A 16,071-nucleotide genomic window follows, 5' to 3' on the forward strand; every position below is an offset into this window, starting at 1 on the left:
TGAGATCAGTGAAATACTTATTGCTAATCCAGAAGAATCTGATTTTTGTTTATTGGATCAAAATTTTCTAAATGCAAACTTTAGTTATTTGAAGTCAATATGTTGAGTTGTTTCATTCAAGTGTTCATAGGAATCCAACAAGTACTACTCTATTGGATCGCCAAGTGTTGGACTATTTTAGTATCAACCGTTTCCCCTCTCTAGTGACAACGTCCTAAACAGTTAGGTTTATAGCAAGTATTTGCTTTCCAAAAAGAAAACAGAAGACATTTAAATGACAACTTTCAAGAAGAAAATTTTTATTTTTTCAGCAATTGGCTTTATCTTCCTGGCAAAGTGCTCCCTACATCCAGTATTATTTGTATATGCTAAGCAGGAAACGACAACTTGTTTATATCTCGATTTAGATAGTCTTTCCCCAAAATTTCCACAGAAACATACAGTGTTCATGGTTCTTGAGTTCATGAAGGAGTAATCTCATCACTCCAACATGGTCTGAAATGTTTCAGGTTTAATCCATAATGCCCACTCTCTTGGAGGTTGTCCAGTAGAGTCAAAACTTCTTTAGTGTTTTAAATACATTCACCTGTTACTTTTGAGATGAAGGTAAGTGTTCTACCATTCTAGTACCTGGAGAGGAGATGAGCAGCTACATGAATGGTCCCGTCTCTGAAGAACCCCCTTCAGAGGAGAGTATAGACTTCCATTATGTAGTAATAGTACAATGGTTTTTAGCTTTTTATGGAAAAGACAACATGTTTGTGATACCATAATGTCTGTAATATTTTTGCTATTTTTCCTTTAAAGGGAATAAAATTTTGCCACGTAGTGAAGCAAAGTGTCAAATGGTGAGAGCCTGGTCTTATTTTGCTTAGGAAGTTTGTTATTTTTTGAGAGACGGAGTCTTGCTCTGTTGCCCAGGCTAGAGTGCGGTGGTGCAGCTCACTGCAACCTTCACCTCCCAGGTTCAAACGATTCTGCCTCAGCTTCCCAAGTAGCTGGGACTACAGGCATGCACCACCACACCCAGCTAATTTTTGTATTTTTTTAGTAGAGATGGGGTTTCACTATATGTTGGCCAGGTTGGTCTCAAACTCCTGACTTCAGGTGATCCACCCACCTTGGCCTCCCAAAGTGCTGGGATTACAGGCGTGAGCCACCATGGCCGGCCTGTAGCAGTCACCTAGGCTGAATTCTCACACTTAAGTATAATGACCCTGAAACACAGGTGAGGTTGCTGATTAGTGATTATTCAGCTAGCGTAGCCTTGGGAAAAACCTTTAGTGTCCTTTTTAATATTTGAACTGCCATATTAAGAACAAGCAGTTGAAGGACACTTAAATGTTCCTGGATGACTGTGTTTGATAAATGGTTATCTCAGCTCTGAATTTTGGAATGATGGCAAGTCTGGAATTAAAGATTTTATGATAATCTTGGAAGACCATGAACTGGACTTCAGAATTTGAGTTCTTGTTCCAGCTTCACCAAAGACTTTATGGGATGATAATAGTAACAACAGTTAATTGCTTCATGCCAGTCACTATTTGAAACATTGTCCAAAGCAATCTTTACAGGAAGCCTTTGGGGTAAGGATTATTCCTATTTTGCATTTGAGGAAACTGAGGTTCAAAGGGATTAAATTACATGGTAATGGCTATTTAGCTGCTAAGTGGCAGACTTAAACGGTGCCAAGATTTAAGTCAGTAAGATTTATCTGACTACCGTAGTTGGTGCTTTTAACCATTAGGCAGTGCCTAGTTTAGTCAGTTTTACCTTCAAGAGCGTATTTGCTTGTCTGTAAAGCAAAGGGCTTACTTCACAGTTTGAAAGTCTTCAATTTTAGTTTATCTCAATGAACCTCTAAGGACTCTGGGATATTTCTCCCTTCTTTTTTTTCCCCTTTGCTATTTTATAGTTTATTAGTGATAGATACTTGGCAGTGCCAAGGAAAAGAAAGAAACCAGTTAAGTCATTTGTTTTAAGTTGGGGAATTTTCTGGGACTTTGACTTACCCATGTTGAACTGGAACCACCTGCTTGCATGAACATTTGAGGGTTGGAGTATCGTTTTGGAAGCTCTGGAATTTCTTACCTGGATCACAAATTCGACCTTAGAAGTTGTTCTACTTTTTGATGTATTAGTCCTACCAGAAGAAAGTATAAACCCTAAACCAACAAGATAAGTTTTTTATTTCTAATTTCAGGAGATTTTTAAAACATTGTGGTGACCTGATTGAAAGTTCATTTATACAGAAAATAAATTTTAAAATTCTCACATGAGGTGACTTGTAGCTCATAAAGATGAAAGATGAACCACCTCTGTGTAAAGTGGTTCAATAAGTCATTTTCAGAGAAGGGAAGATTTGTCTCTGTCTTCTCCTTTGTTCTGTTAAAATCTTAGGAACACGAGACCATTTCATGGTGTCTAACATCTACAGTATTGTGAATTAGGAAATAAATGGTCCTTTGCTTACTCATCATTTAATGTAGACTTACAAGTGACCAGACGAGAAGGGTGGAAATCAACGTAGTGCAGTGAAAAGACCATGTGCTTGCAAACCAGCCAAACCTGGACTTGACTGTTTCCTGGCTGTGTCTTTGGGCAGGTCAACTTCTTGAATCTCAGTTTCTTCATCTATTAAATGGGGCTAATCTGACAGTTTTTACGAGGATTATGTAAAATGACGTTTATAAAGTTCTTAGCTCATACAGTGATACACAGTAAACATTGTGTGAATGGTGAGTGTTAACGCTATAATATTAGTTTATATAAACCAGAAGTTGGTCAGTGTGGTGGCAACTTGTTTGGTGCTAGTCATTAGGCAGATCAGTTCTTAGTAAATTCTGGAGCATCTATTGGAGACAACATCTCTCTTTTTTTTGTATCAGGTCTTTGATAACTTTTGATGGTTATTCTCTTGGTTACATCAGCCTTATAAGGCTTAACGCAGGCCTGGGAAATAAATTCTCATGATAACCTGAAAGTCTTGAGCTAATTTAATATCAGATGTTGCTAGTATGAGATGATAAAAGTTAGGGTTTTTAAGTAAAAGGAGTTTTATGCTGTTACTTCTCTTTGGTGGTGGGTTTTGTGACTGTTACTTCAGATGTAGTGGGGGTAGTGATGTTCCTTTGGCATAAGATGCATATATTAAGTCACTTTGTTTGCAGTACTGCTAAGTGGTCTGATAGAGCAGGATGCTTAGATATAAGATGTCTGCTATTTATTTTTGTTGGCACATTTAGTCACTTAACATCTTGGGCATATATTTCTTTTTTTTTTTTTTAATGGAGTCTTGCTCTGTCGCCCAGGCTGGAGTGCAGTGGCACTATCTCGGCTCACTGCAACCTCTGCCTCCCGGGTTCAATCGATTGTCCTCCCTCAGCCTCCCAAGTAGCTGGGACTGCAGGCGTGTGCCACCACGCCCAGCTAATTTTTTGTATTTTTAGTAGAGGTGGGATTTCACTGTGTTAGCCAGGATAGTCTCCATCTCTTGACCTCATCATCTGCCTGCCTCGGCCTCCCAAAGTGCTGGGATTACAGATGTGAGCCACCGCACCCTGCCCTATTTCTGAATTTTATGGGTATGTGAAGTGAATGTAGAGGAGCCTGGCAACTCAGAGGCTTAGCTTACTTATTACTTTAAGCCTGTTGAGTAAGCTCATACCTTAAATATATTAAAGCCGTTTAAATGTAAAATGGTTGCTCCAGAATTTCTTAGCTTTATTTTCTAGCAATTAAGGCAATTAACTATTGTCAGCACGTCTAGGAATTTAGCAGAAGCTATCACTGTGTGATGGGCCTATGGATGATCTATTGGTTTACATTCAGGATGAATATAAATAGGGAGACCATTTTCCTTACATAACAAGCTAATTTACACGTGAATTTGTTCCTGGAAATGCTAAGCTGCAAACTATACTGTGACACAAGTGATATAAAAGCAGTGATCAGCCAGGCACAGTGGCTCATGCCTATAATCCCAGCACTTTGGAAGGCTGAGGCGGGCAGATCACTTGAGGCCAGGAGTTCTAGACCAGCCTGGCCAACGTGGTGAAACCCCATTGCTATTAAATATACAAAAAATTAGCTGGGCATGGTAGCTTTTGCCTGTAATCCCAGCTACTCGGGAGTCTGAGGCAGAAGAATCGCTTGAACCAGGAGGCAGAGGTTGTGGTGAGTTGAGATCATGCTACTTCTCTCCAGTCGGGGCAACAGAGCAAGACTGCATCTCTCAAAAAAAAAAAAAAAAACAAAAAAAACCCAAAAAAACAGCCATAATCAGTTGAAAGTGAACACATTTTCAGAAAATCTTTGTCTTTTTCCAGTTGACTTTTATTGGATCACATGCAAAGGATGTTTAGGTCTGTGAAGAAAAGAATTTTGATATTTATTCTATCCCAAATGCTAGCTAGCAGTGAGTGTACTCTTGGAATGTTATTTGGGAAAAAAGAATTTATGCAATTGGTATAATTTTGATTCTTATGATTTTAAGAAATATTTAGAACTCGATTTTAGCATCTAGAAGATCTATCTTTAATCAGTTGGAGGTCTGGAAGAGATTCTCAGTATTATCTCTGACTTTACCAACAGTGGTCACAAAGGCCCTCTTTTATGGTACATACTGCCATCACAAAAGTACCCTTTGGCTACATTGTAAAGGGTACTATTAGCTTGTCTGAAATATGTATGCATGGAACAGCATTGAGTCTGTGTGGAACAGCAAAGACCATTTAGAATTTTTTTTTTTTTTTTTTTTTTTTTTTGAGACAGGGTCTGACTCTTTCACCCAGGTTGGTGTGCAGTGGTGCAATCTTGGCTCACTGCTACCCTCACTTCTTAGGCTCAACCCATCTTCCCACCTCAGCCTTCCAAGTAGCTGGAACTACAGGTGTACACCACCACACCTGGCTAATTTATTTTACTTTTTGTAGAGACGGGAGTTTCGCCCTGTTTCCCAGGCTGGTTTCAAATTCCTGGGCTCAAGGCATCTGCTGGCCTGGGCAAAGTGCCAGGATTACAGGTGTGAGCCACTGCACCCTGCCCATTTAGAATTTTTTGAAAGCTCTAAATATGCAAGGCACATTTCTTTGTTTCTTTTCTTTTTTTTTTTTTTTTTTTTTTGAGATGGAGTTTTGCTCTTCTTGTCCAGGCTGGAGTACAATGGCACGATCTCACAATGTCAGCTCACTGCATGCAACCTCCGCCTCCCGGGTTCAAGCAATTCTCCTGCCTCAACCCCTCAAGTAACTAGGATTACAGGTGTCTGCCACCACACATAATTTTTTTTGTAATTTTAGTAGAGACAGGGTTTCACCATCTTGGCCAGGCTGGTCTCAAACTCCTGACCTCAGGCGATCCACCCACCTCAGCCTCCCAAAGTGCTGGAATTATAGGTGTGAACCACTATGCAAGGCACATTTCCGAGCACTGTGTGGCAGGTGCTTTGTGCTTGCCCTTTTGAGATCTGTTTATTTGATTCTAAATTTCTCATTCTTGTGGGATGCTATCAGAAAATATGTATTGCTAAGAAGCAGTTGTGATTTCTGTTTTGGTTTTCTTGTCCTAATGGCAGAGGGTGTCAAAATTAGTTTTCCAGATTATTCATATTGACCATTCTCACTGCCAAAGACTGGAAACTTCATTATTTATTCTGAAGTTAGTACATTCTGATGCAAGATGTGGTCTCATGCTTACTGTGGTTGTGCTCTTGTGTTTTTCTGGTAGCTGTATTTTTGAGATTCCTTGATTTACGTTAAAAGTACAAACTCATGTTGAAATGAGAAGTATTGGGATAAAATTGGTTATATTTCTATATAACAGTCCTCAAAATTAAAAATATTTAGGGTATATAAAATGAATTCACTTTGTAAGTTTCTAAGTCACTTCAACATTTGATAGGAAAATGACTGGTTGAAAGTTTGAGAACCAATATTAGATTCACTTTTAACCAACATTACCTTTGGCAAGACACCTTAATTTTTAAGCTTATTTCTCCCTATTTGGTGGGGTAGTTTACAGACTACTTTTTGTTTATTCAGTTGGTAATTTGAAGAATTTAAAATGATAATTCTAGAGACATAAATATTTTTTGTTCTTTAATTTTTTTTTTTTTTAATTTTTACTGAGGGGGCACAAGACAGATGTTTTTAATAATTAAACATATGGGCCGGGCACGGTGGCTCACACCTGTAATTCCAGCACTTTGGGAGGCTGAGGCGGGTGGATCACCTGAGGTCAGGAGTTCAAGAGCAGCCTGGCCAACTTCGTGAAACCCTGTCTCTACTAAAAATATTAAAAAAATTAGCTGGGCATGGTGGCAGGCGCCTGTAATCCCAGCTACTCAGTAGGCTGAGGCAGAAGAATTGCTTGAACCCTGGACGCGGAGGTTGCGGTGAGCCGAGATCGTACTGCTTGTACTCCAGCCTGGACAACACAGTGAGACAAAACAAAAAACCATATGGCTGTTTTATGCACTTTTTTTTTTTTTTAAAGAAATCTGTCTTTACCGTCTGGGCATAGTGGCTCACGGCTGTAATCCCAACACTTTGGGAGGCCAAGGCGGGTGGATCACCCGAGGTTCGGAGTTCAAGACCAGCCTGACCAACATGGAGAAATCCCATCTCTATTAAAAATACAAAAAAATTAGCTGGGCATGGTGACCCATGCTTGTAATACCAGCTACTCAGGAGGCTGAGGCAGGAGAATCACTTGAACCTGGAAGGCAGAGGTGGCAGTGAGCAGAGATTGTGCCATTGCACTCCAGCCTGGGCAACAAGAGCGAAACTCCATCTCAAAAAAAAAAAAAAAAAAGAAATCTGTCTTTTCCATGTAGTATAATTAATTAGATTTTATCCAGAAGAATTTGAGCTCTTATTTCCTAGGTGAATTGATGATAAAATTTCTTTTGGTTATAGCATATTTATCAGTGTTGCCTTTGGATTAGCAACATATATATTCACTGATCTTCGGGGGGAAAGGTCTTCCTATAATTCCATGAAGTGATAGCTTAATTCAAAATTTGCATTTGTAGGCTGGGTGTGGTGGCTCAGGTCCGTAATTCCAGCACTTTGGGTGTCTGAGGCAGGCAGATCATCTCAGTTTGAGACCAGCCTGGCCGACATAGTGAAACCCCCTCTCTACTAAAAATACGAAATTAGCCAGGTGTGGTGATGCATGCCTGTAATCCCAGCTATTCTGGAGGCCAAGGCAGGAGAATCACTTGAACCCGGGAGGAGGAGGTTGCAGTGAGCCAAGATCAAGCCATCACACTCCAGCCTGGGCGACGAGCAAAACTCTGTCTCGAAAAAAGAATAATAATAAAATAAAAAATTGCATTTGAAAAATTCGGAGTTACTTGAGGAGGAAAAAACAATATTGCTGGAGAGTTTAGTTATGGATATTTAATAAATGTTTTACATTTTGTTTACAGTATGGTAAGTGATTAGAGATCCTAGATGCTGGTTATTTAATATTGATATATTTCATTTTAAAATTTTTACTTTAACTGAAAATTGGCTTAAACTTTTTACTTTGGCTGAAACTCTATGCAAAAAAAGTCGGAGTAACATGGATATTTTAAAATTGATGGTCATGTATTATATGGGTTAATTTTGTATTTTCTCTAATCAAAAGTCAAGTTTTTTTTTTTAGGTGATTCTATGTGGACACATCCTAATTTGATATCTCATGAGGACTGTTGTGGAAAAGACCACAAATTAAACAGTATAAATTGCACATGCTCAATGTATAACTTGTTAGCATTTTGTTTTACCAATACTTGTGTGTCATCTACAAGTGAAAAAAGGAAACTCATACACTTCTGTGTAATTTATAAGCAAAAATATCCCATTTGAAAGAGAAGGAAAAGAGAATAACTGATTTTATGACTTTCTCAGATTTTGACTAAACCAGAACATTCTCTCCTTTAAAGAAAGTAATCCAAGACCTTTTCCAACAATTCCTTCTAGGATGACAGGAACTTGCTTGGTGTGGTCACCTAGGGCCCCTGTTAACATTAACCCCTTCAAGGAGGGGAACCAGTGGTCATCTCCTCTGGGAGGCTGCTCAAAGTTTGGACTGAGTAAATACACAGTTAACCATGTTATTCAAAACTTACTATACTCCAGCCTGAGTGACGAGAACGAGAACTTGTCTCAAAGAAAAAACAAAAAATTCAATATTTATGCATAAGATATATCCTTACAATTCTTGCTCTGAGATACGCAGAAACTGACCACTGGTTAAGGCAATGAAAAATAAAATATACAGGCATTTTTCTAGGCAGAATATGAATAGTGAAAAACACTTTTAGCAGTTACTACACATAGGACTCTCTCAATGCTTCAGGGTGGGTTTCCCAACTCAAAATAGGAAGAATAAACATTTCTGAATAGATGGCAGGACTTGATAAAGATTAACACTTTGGGAGCTCTGGAAAGCCTTGAGTAGTATAAATCAACAATGTGAATGGTTGTTTTAAGATTTTTTCAAAAAACAAATATTTTATAACCATGGCTTTTTATTAGGAATTATAACTTCAACTCATAATTCTTTTGCTGACTTTTAGTATTTATCATTTCAGAACCACTCATGAATTCTTGTTTGGTGCTCTTGCTGAACTGGTTGATAATGCAAGGTATGTAGTCTTCAGGCATACAATCTGTGCTTGAAGTGGAAACACTTTAGGTAGCTGTGACCTTTGCTTTCTGAAGACTTGAGAGGAAGACATTTCTGTAGCATGTAGACATTCTGTAACTCCTAAGAGGCCTCTTACTGAAAAAAAAATATTTTTAATAGCACATTACTTGATAACTTCCACTTTCTTACCTAAATTCACTAATTGTTCTTTGTATTCTAGCCTAAAAATAGTGAATTATCACCTCCAAAACCACTTCCCTTGTGTATTAGAGCAAGATAATTGTAGTAAAATGCAGGAAATTAAGATGGACACTTAGGAATCATATTAATGGGACAGGCAGGCTCTGATTTAATTTGTGCTACCAGGATAGTACACCATCTAATGTCTTTAAAACTATGCTAAAGTTCTGTGTCTTCTCAAATTGTATATTTGTCAGATAACTAAATGATCACAGTGTCTTTCATTGTTAGCAGCTGTGCTTGGAAGGAATCATTGTCAGCACTATCTTATACTGAGTTCTTAGTGATAGAAACATATAAATGTTACTGTGTAAGACTGAATAGAAGTTTGGGTTAATTCTGATATAAATCCAAGTCCATATCAAGATTCTGTTTATAATTAGGAAAATATTGTCTCAGTCTTACTTCTGAATGCAAATGTAAAATTCAGACATATCATTTACTGACCAGGTTTTGATGACTAATGAAGGAAGAAGAGGATGAAAATTGACAGCAGAAGTACTTTCAAACAGATCTCCAGTTAATGTGCTTGCTGATAATTTCCTGTTTACCTCTGTCTATACAATAAACTTATTCTAATTACTTTTGTTGTTATTATTAGCTGGACTGCTCATGGAATTGTGCTAGTTGTTTAACCAGAAAACTCCCATTTTGTTTCAATCCTGGTTGACTTGTCATTTTTCCATTCAATTAAAAAATATAGGTTAATGGAACTGTGTTTGAATTTGCCACTTGTTAATTTAGTGAGACCATGATGTGCAGTGGCAGGCTGCTTTTTTGTGTATCATATGGTAAAATAGAGATTCTTAGAAGTATGTGTTCCTACTTGTGTATACATTTGGCCAGTATCTCTCATATTTGAAAATGTTTTAGATATTCGAGAATAGGTATATGTAGAGCTGCGTGGATTTTTTGCATGTAAAACCAATGAAACGGTTTCATTTTCTTTGCCTGCACTGGCAGAATTGGACTAAATTACTTCTGAGTCTTTATGGAAGTCTTCATTGATAACTGAATCTGTATGATTTCAGCCAATGGTTGGAGTCTAATGGGGCAGGGGTATCCCAGCTTCCTTTTAAGGTTAGGGAGGTTAAGATTATGGGCCCAGGAATTGGTCTGCTGACTGCGGTGGTATACCACGAGATATGATTTTTCACAGGTTTTGTGGGAGATGATTGTTTTCCTTTTTTCTTAAAATCTTGATGAGAAGAAAAAATGGACAAGTTATTGGAACATCTTTTTATGATTGCAATCAAATAAGTGAGAAAAACATATATTTGAATCATTTTTTAGGGTATAAAGGGAAATATTCTTGATTATCCTATAGATGTTTTTACCACAAAATCAGGGTTAAAAAAAATATCCAGGCCCCATGTCATGTGATTATAGTAATTTGGGGCTTTGGAAATGTTTTACAAGTATATAAAGAAAATTGTGTTGTCAAGTATAAAAGTAAAAAAATTCTAAATGTATATAGAATTTCTGTATGGCTTCCTGAAAACAGACTCGAAGTACTCTGCATTCTACTCAAATCACTATGTATTTTGATGGTTGATATTTCATATTAATTCACGTGATTCTTTTAACTTTGCAGAGATGCTGATGCCACCAGAATAGATATTTATGCAGGTAAGTCAGGCTTTAGTCCTTCTAATGTCTAGTTCATCTTAATGCATTTATTACTGTGCCTAAGAAGAATCGAGTTGGAAATAACTGGATTCTGGAGCCTGGGAAGATGGCATGATTATTCCAGGTCATAGGTAGAAAAGGGGCAGCCGTAGTCAGGTATGGTCAGCTCTGGTCAGGCATAGAAACCAAGAATACGAGACTCCGTCTCAAAAAAAAAAAAAAAAAAAAAAGAAACCAAGAATACTAGTTTCGAGAAACTAACACAAGGTATCCAAATCTGTGCAAATAGCTACCGGTAGAGTTATGGAAGTGATGGAGTGGAACAGTAGAGAGTGAAATGACTAAGTTATTTTACTGGTGGGAGTTAATAGGTGAATGAGGTTTGTGGTACCGGCAGCCAAGGAGAGATCTTGTTGGAGGCCACTTTGTTTTGAACTCTTGGTGAGCACTCGTCTCAACTTGGAGAATTGCTGGTATCAGTTGCAGCAAATACCAGTAACTGGATTGGCTCTGAGGTTTGCTGAGTTGTTCTCAGAGGTGTCAGGAAGGAAGGCTGCTTGGCTTGGAATTTACACCTGTCAGCATCCTATTTCATTTTGCTTATTTGGCTCTGCTGTTTTGTAGTAAGATCTTCTCCTTTTCCTAGAGTAAGCGCAACAGTCATTGGCCTTTTAATTAATTAATTAACTAATTTTTATTTTTTATTTATTTATTTATTTTTATTTTTTTTGAGACAGAGTCTCGCTCTGTTGCCCAGGTTGGAGTGCTGTGGCCGGATCTCAGCTCACTGCAAGCTCCGCCTCCCGGGTTTACGCCATTCTCCTGCCTCAGCCTCCCGAGTAGCTGGGACTACAGGCGCCCACCACGGCGCCCGGCTAGTTTTTTGTATATTTTTAGTAGAGACGGGGTTTCACCATGTTAGCCAGGATGGTCTCGATCTCCTGACCTTGTGATCCACCCGTCTCGGCCTCCCAAAGTGCTGGGATTACAGGCTTGAGCCACCGCGCCCGGCCTACTAATTTTTAATAGTTTGCTTTGTGCCTGGTATTTGTACTGGCACCTTTTTTAGTCATTTGAATACTAAAAATTTAAAAGCAGAATGGAGGAAGACAGCTATTTTTTTTTTTTTTTTTTTTTTTTTTTTTCTGAGAGGGAGTCTTACCCAGTCGCCCAGGCTAGAGTGTGGTGGCACATCTTGGCTCACTGCAACTTCCTTCTCCCAGGTTCAAGCGATTCTCTGGTGTCAGCCTCCCAAGTAGCTGGGATTACAGGCACCCACCGCCACGCCCAGCTAATTTTTTATATTTTTAGTAGAGACAGAGTTTCACCATGTCGGCCAGGCTGGTCTCAAACTCCTGACCTCAGGTGATCTGCCCGCCTCGGCCTCCCAAAGTGCTGGGATTACAGGCGTGAGCCACCCACACCTGGCCGGAAGACAGCTTTTAAATACAGTTTGACTTGTGTGATGTGTTTTTTTTCTGACAGACTTTTTTGAAATCCTCTGAAATGTGTGAGGTGATATTTTGAGTAGCATGGACTAGGTTCTGAAAAGTGTGTATGTTTATATAGGAATGAAATAACACCTCTCATGGACCCTTTTGATGAATGGGAACAAGCACACAACTAAGTAGTAATTCTCAGAACCACTAATGTCATATAATTATGAATAATCTGCTCCAGATTTGATGAATTTCTCATGTCTGCTATACTTTGGAGCAAAGAAAATCCTAAGAGCAGCTAAAAGTCAGCCGTACTGCTTCAATTCTGAAAGCCTTTTGTTCAAAAGGCTCCGCCAAAGTGGTGAAAATAAGGCTTCTTTTCTTTCTAGAGGAAAGTAACAGGAAATAGGGGCACATAGGTAAAGAATGTTAGAAGATGATTACTAAATGCTCAGGCCAGGGCTGGGCATGGCCAAGGCCAAAACTTGGATGTCATTTTATTACAGCCTCTCCTAGGGACACCATTATTTTATCACCTTTGACTTTTGGATGTATAGCTCCATTTGACATCTCTTATCTTTTCCTGCTTGCTTTCTTTATTCTTCCCAGGGGGAGTTAGATGAGGAATGTCTGGCTTGGAGAAGCCAGACTTGGCCATGTTGGGAGATGGCTCAACGCCTGTAATCCCAGCAGTTTGGGAAGCTGAGGTGGGCAGAACACCTGAGGTCGGGAGTTTGAGACCAGCCTGACCAACATGGGGAAAACCCCATCTCTACCAAAAATGCAGAATTAGCCAGGCATAATGGTGCATGCCTGTAATCCCAGCTACTTGGGAGGCTGAGGCAGGAGAATCGCTTAAACCCAGGAGGCGGAGGTTGCCACGATTGCACCATTGCACTCCAGCCTGGGCAACAAGAGCAAAGCTCCATCTCAAAAATAAAAATAAAAAAATAAAAAAAATGCTCAGGCCAGATGGAGGTGCCTTTCCAAGCTAAAGCTTGTATCTTACATCTGAGTGTGCTTTCTCAGGAGTGGCAACAGCTACCGCTGGAAAAATAGGGCTCATTTAATCAATGCACAGATGATAAAGCAGAGAATGGGCCTCTTCTTCAAGTGATGCTGAAGGTACAAATCATAACAGTCAAGTCTTCTTGGAAGACGTTTTTTAAAAAAGATAATCTCTGCTCTCTCCTACTACATTTGGTGGGTGAATTTCAGTAAGGAAATTTAGTTCCTGACACTCAGAATGAAGTTGGATCTCAATTTAAATGAAAAAGGACCCAGTGTCTTTATTGTGTGCTCAGTACAACTCCTGTTATGCTTTGGGAAAAGTCCAGAGAGGATGAGATGGGGTCTTTGCTTTAAGAACTTAGTCTTTAATTGGAGAGACAATTAGTGCACTACAGATAATTGGAGAACAATAACTAGATCTTGAGGGAACAGTCAAGACAGTTAAGGATTAAATGGTGTGATAGAAGCACTAAGCACCATAGCATTTTGGAAAAAGACTTGATTTACCTCAAGTACCAGGAGACTGGGATTCTTGGCTGAGGGATCTTTAACCCTACACTTTTCTACGACAGGGCCTTATTAACACATTCAACAGGAGAAATACATCAGTGGAATCTTTTTTTTTTTTAACCCAGGCTGGAATGCAGTGTGCTATCTAGGCTCACTGCAACCTCTGCCTCTCGGGCTCAAGTGATCCTCCTACTTCAGCCTCCCGAGCAGCTGGAACTACAGGCGCACACCACCATGCCTGGTTAATTTTTATATACATATTTTTTCACCATGTTGCCCTGGCTGGTCTCAAACTCCTGAGCTCAAGTAATCCGACGGCCTCAGCCCCCCTCAAAGTGCTAGACTTACAGGCTGAGCCAATGCGCGTGGCCAGTAATAATCTTAATACTATAAAGTTCTTGTTAGTTCACGGGGGAAAGTATTTTCTTATCTCTACTTCTGAAACTAAATTGATAACTGGACTTGGAAATCTTCCCAAACATCAGATGTAGTTTGAAGTTACCACAAAGTCACATTTTAAGGACTGTTTTTAAACCTAAAAAGGGCAAAAAAGGAGCCAGCCTCTCAAAGTGTAGAGGTGTTCATTTACCCAAAGCATATTATTATTAGTTGGATTATTATTATTATAGACCATAATATGCCTGTCATAAGCAGACTGTTTTTGTTGACTTTCTTGACCTTCTGGGGTAGGTAGTGCCACCACCTTGGAAGAAAGATCCTTTTTGTGATGCCAGGGCAATGATTAACATGGAAAATTGGAGCAAATGAAACTGCAATTAATACTGCTCAAACAGATTGCAGAGTATGACGAAAAACTTGGATGTCATTTTATTACAGCCTCTCCTAGGGACACCATTATTTTATCACCTTTGACTTTTGGATGTATAGCTCCATTTGACATCTCTTGTCTTTTCCTGCTTTCTTTCTTTATTCTTCCCAGGGGGAGTTAGATGAGGAATGTCTGGCTTGGAGAAGCCAGACTTGGCCATGTTGGGAGATGTACAGACTTTCAGATTGGCTCTGACAGTCTTACAGAGCTGTTCCCAGGATATGAAGCACAACTGCAAAGCAGGCAGTTCGGCTTTGCCTTCTGTGTCTTGCTTTCAAGATGTGTGATGGGAGGCAGGGAACATACAACCCCCAACTGCTTAGACTCTTCTTCATCCAGAATTCCCCCTCCTTTATCTTTGGAGGCTTCAGATATCACTTAGTTGACTGATTAAATATCGGGTGATAGGAATCTCTCTCTATGGTGGAATATATGAGGAGATAGTTTTGAGCAAGGAAGCCTTCAAGTTCTTGCTTGCTCTAGTTTAGTGCTTCTCAAAGGGTGGTCCACCCACGGACGTTGTCAATATCGTCTTGGAACTTGTTAGAAATGCAAATGCCCCACCTCAGACCTACCTAGACTATCCAAGGGGAGCCCAGAATCTGTATTTTCACAAGCTCTTTGGATAATTGTTAGCCATACTACATTTTGCTCTAGCCAATACTTTTCTCAGCTTCCTTCAGCTTAAACCCTCCTCTCCTTTACTTCCTAGCTTATCTGCTACAGGCAGTAGAATCCATTAGACTGTAAGCTCTGTGAAGACAGTGATCCCATCTGTATTATTCACTGCCCTTGTCCTCATCATAACCAGGCACAGAAGAGCTGATCACTTAAGTAGTCATTAAATAAACAAGTGATTGGCATAAGCATTAGAACAAGGTGAAGAGACCACACTGTCTGTTTACAGTTGAAGAAGTCAATGCTGTCTTAGTCTTTCTTGTTCCTGAGGCAGTATTGCATGTGACCATGGACCTAGACACTACTAGCCATTTACAGGCTGTCAGTTATACTATGTAGCCAGGAGGATCCCCCCAGTGTCATCTCTTACTCTTTAAACTACACAAAAAAGCTTTGAAATGAAGTCCTTGAGCCAGAAAAGGATGCCAGCCCCACTGTTAAGTGATGATTGTGTGCTAAAGCAGCCTGAGAGTTCTGTCCTAACACAAGGGCCTAGAAAGTGACTTCTTAGGCAGTGTCCAAAGAATGCCAGTAGTCCTTGGAACTTTTCAGAGGTGCTTCGCTTGAATCAATTTCTAGATCCCAAAGCAGAGTCTTCATGCACATTTTACGACTGTAGTGTACAGCAAGTGGCTCTTGGCTAGGTTTAGAATGCTGCTTTTACCATTCTCTGTATCTGACCCAGTTTGAGTCTCCATATGACACTTGGCGTCCTCCAGATGGAAATTTTGAAGCTTTTTGGACTTTTAGTGTACTTGTTCTTGATTGCCACATCTCATTTGGATTCTCCAAACTCTGATTAGAGGCACTGCCACCAGGATAAATTTTATCTAACCAATAGTACCTCCAGGAAGATCCTCACCCTTGTACTTTCAAGAAGCACTTGTGATTAATGTTCAGCTTCCTGAACACTGAGTGGTACTTGAAAATCTCTGTGGTTTATAGCCTTGCTGAAGCTACTCTGGAGGCTGAGGCAGGAGACTCGCTTGAACCTGGGAGGCAGAGGTTGCAGTGAGTTGAGATCATGTTATTGCACTCCAGCCTGGGTGACAGAGTAAGACTCCGTCTCAAAAAAAAAAAAAAAAAAAAAAGGCA

At 39.6% G+C, this 16,071-nt stretch overlaps 1 protein-coding gene across 2 annotated transcripts in view; it reads left to right on the plus strand.

Moving 5' to 3' along the window:
- The window catches only part of MORC2 (MORC family CW-type zinc finger 2), a 44,342-nt gene that overhangs the window by 1,704 nt on the left and 26,567 nt on the right, over nt 1-16,071 (plus strand). For both annotated transcript variants that reach the window (XM_007975427.3, XM_038007602.2), the window contains exons 2-3: nt 8,585-8,638; nt 10,475-10,509. In XM_007975427.3, the coding sequence (XP_007973618.3) occupies nt 8,585-8,638; nt 10,475-10,509 (89 nt within the window). The remainder of the gene's footprint in view (nt 1-8,584; nt 8,639-10,474; nt 10,510-16,071) is intronic.

The sequence above is a fragment of the Chlorocebus sabaeus genome, chromosome 19, assembly GCF_047675955.1.
Source record: "Chlorocebus sabaeus isolate Y175 chromosome 19, mChlSab1.0.hap1, whole genome shotgun sequence".
Taxonomy (NCBI): Eukaryota; Metazoa; Chordata; class Mammalia; order Primates; family Cercopithecidae; genus Chlorocebus; species Chlorocebus sabaeus.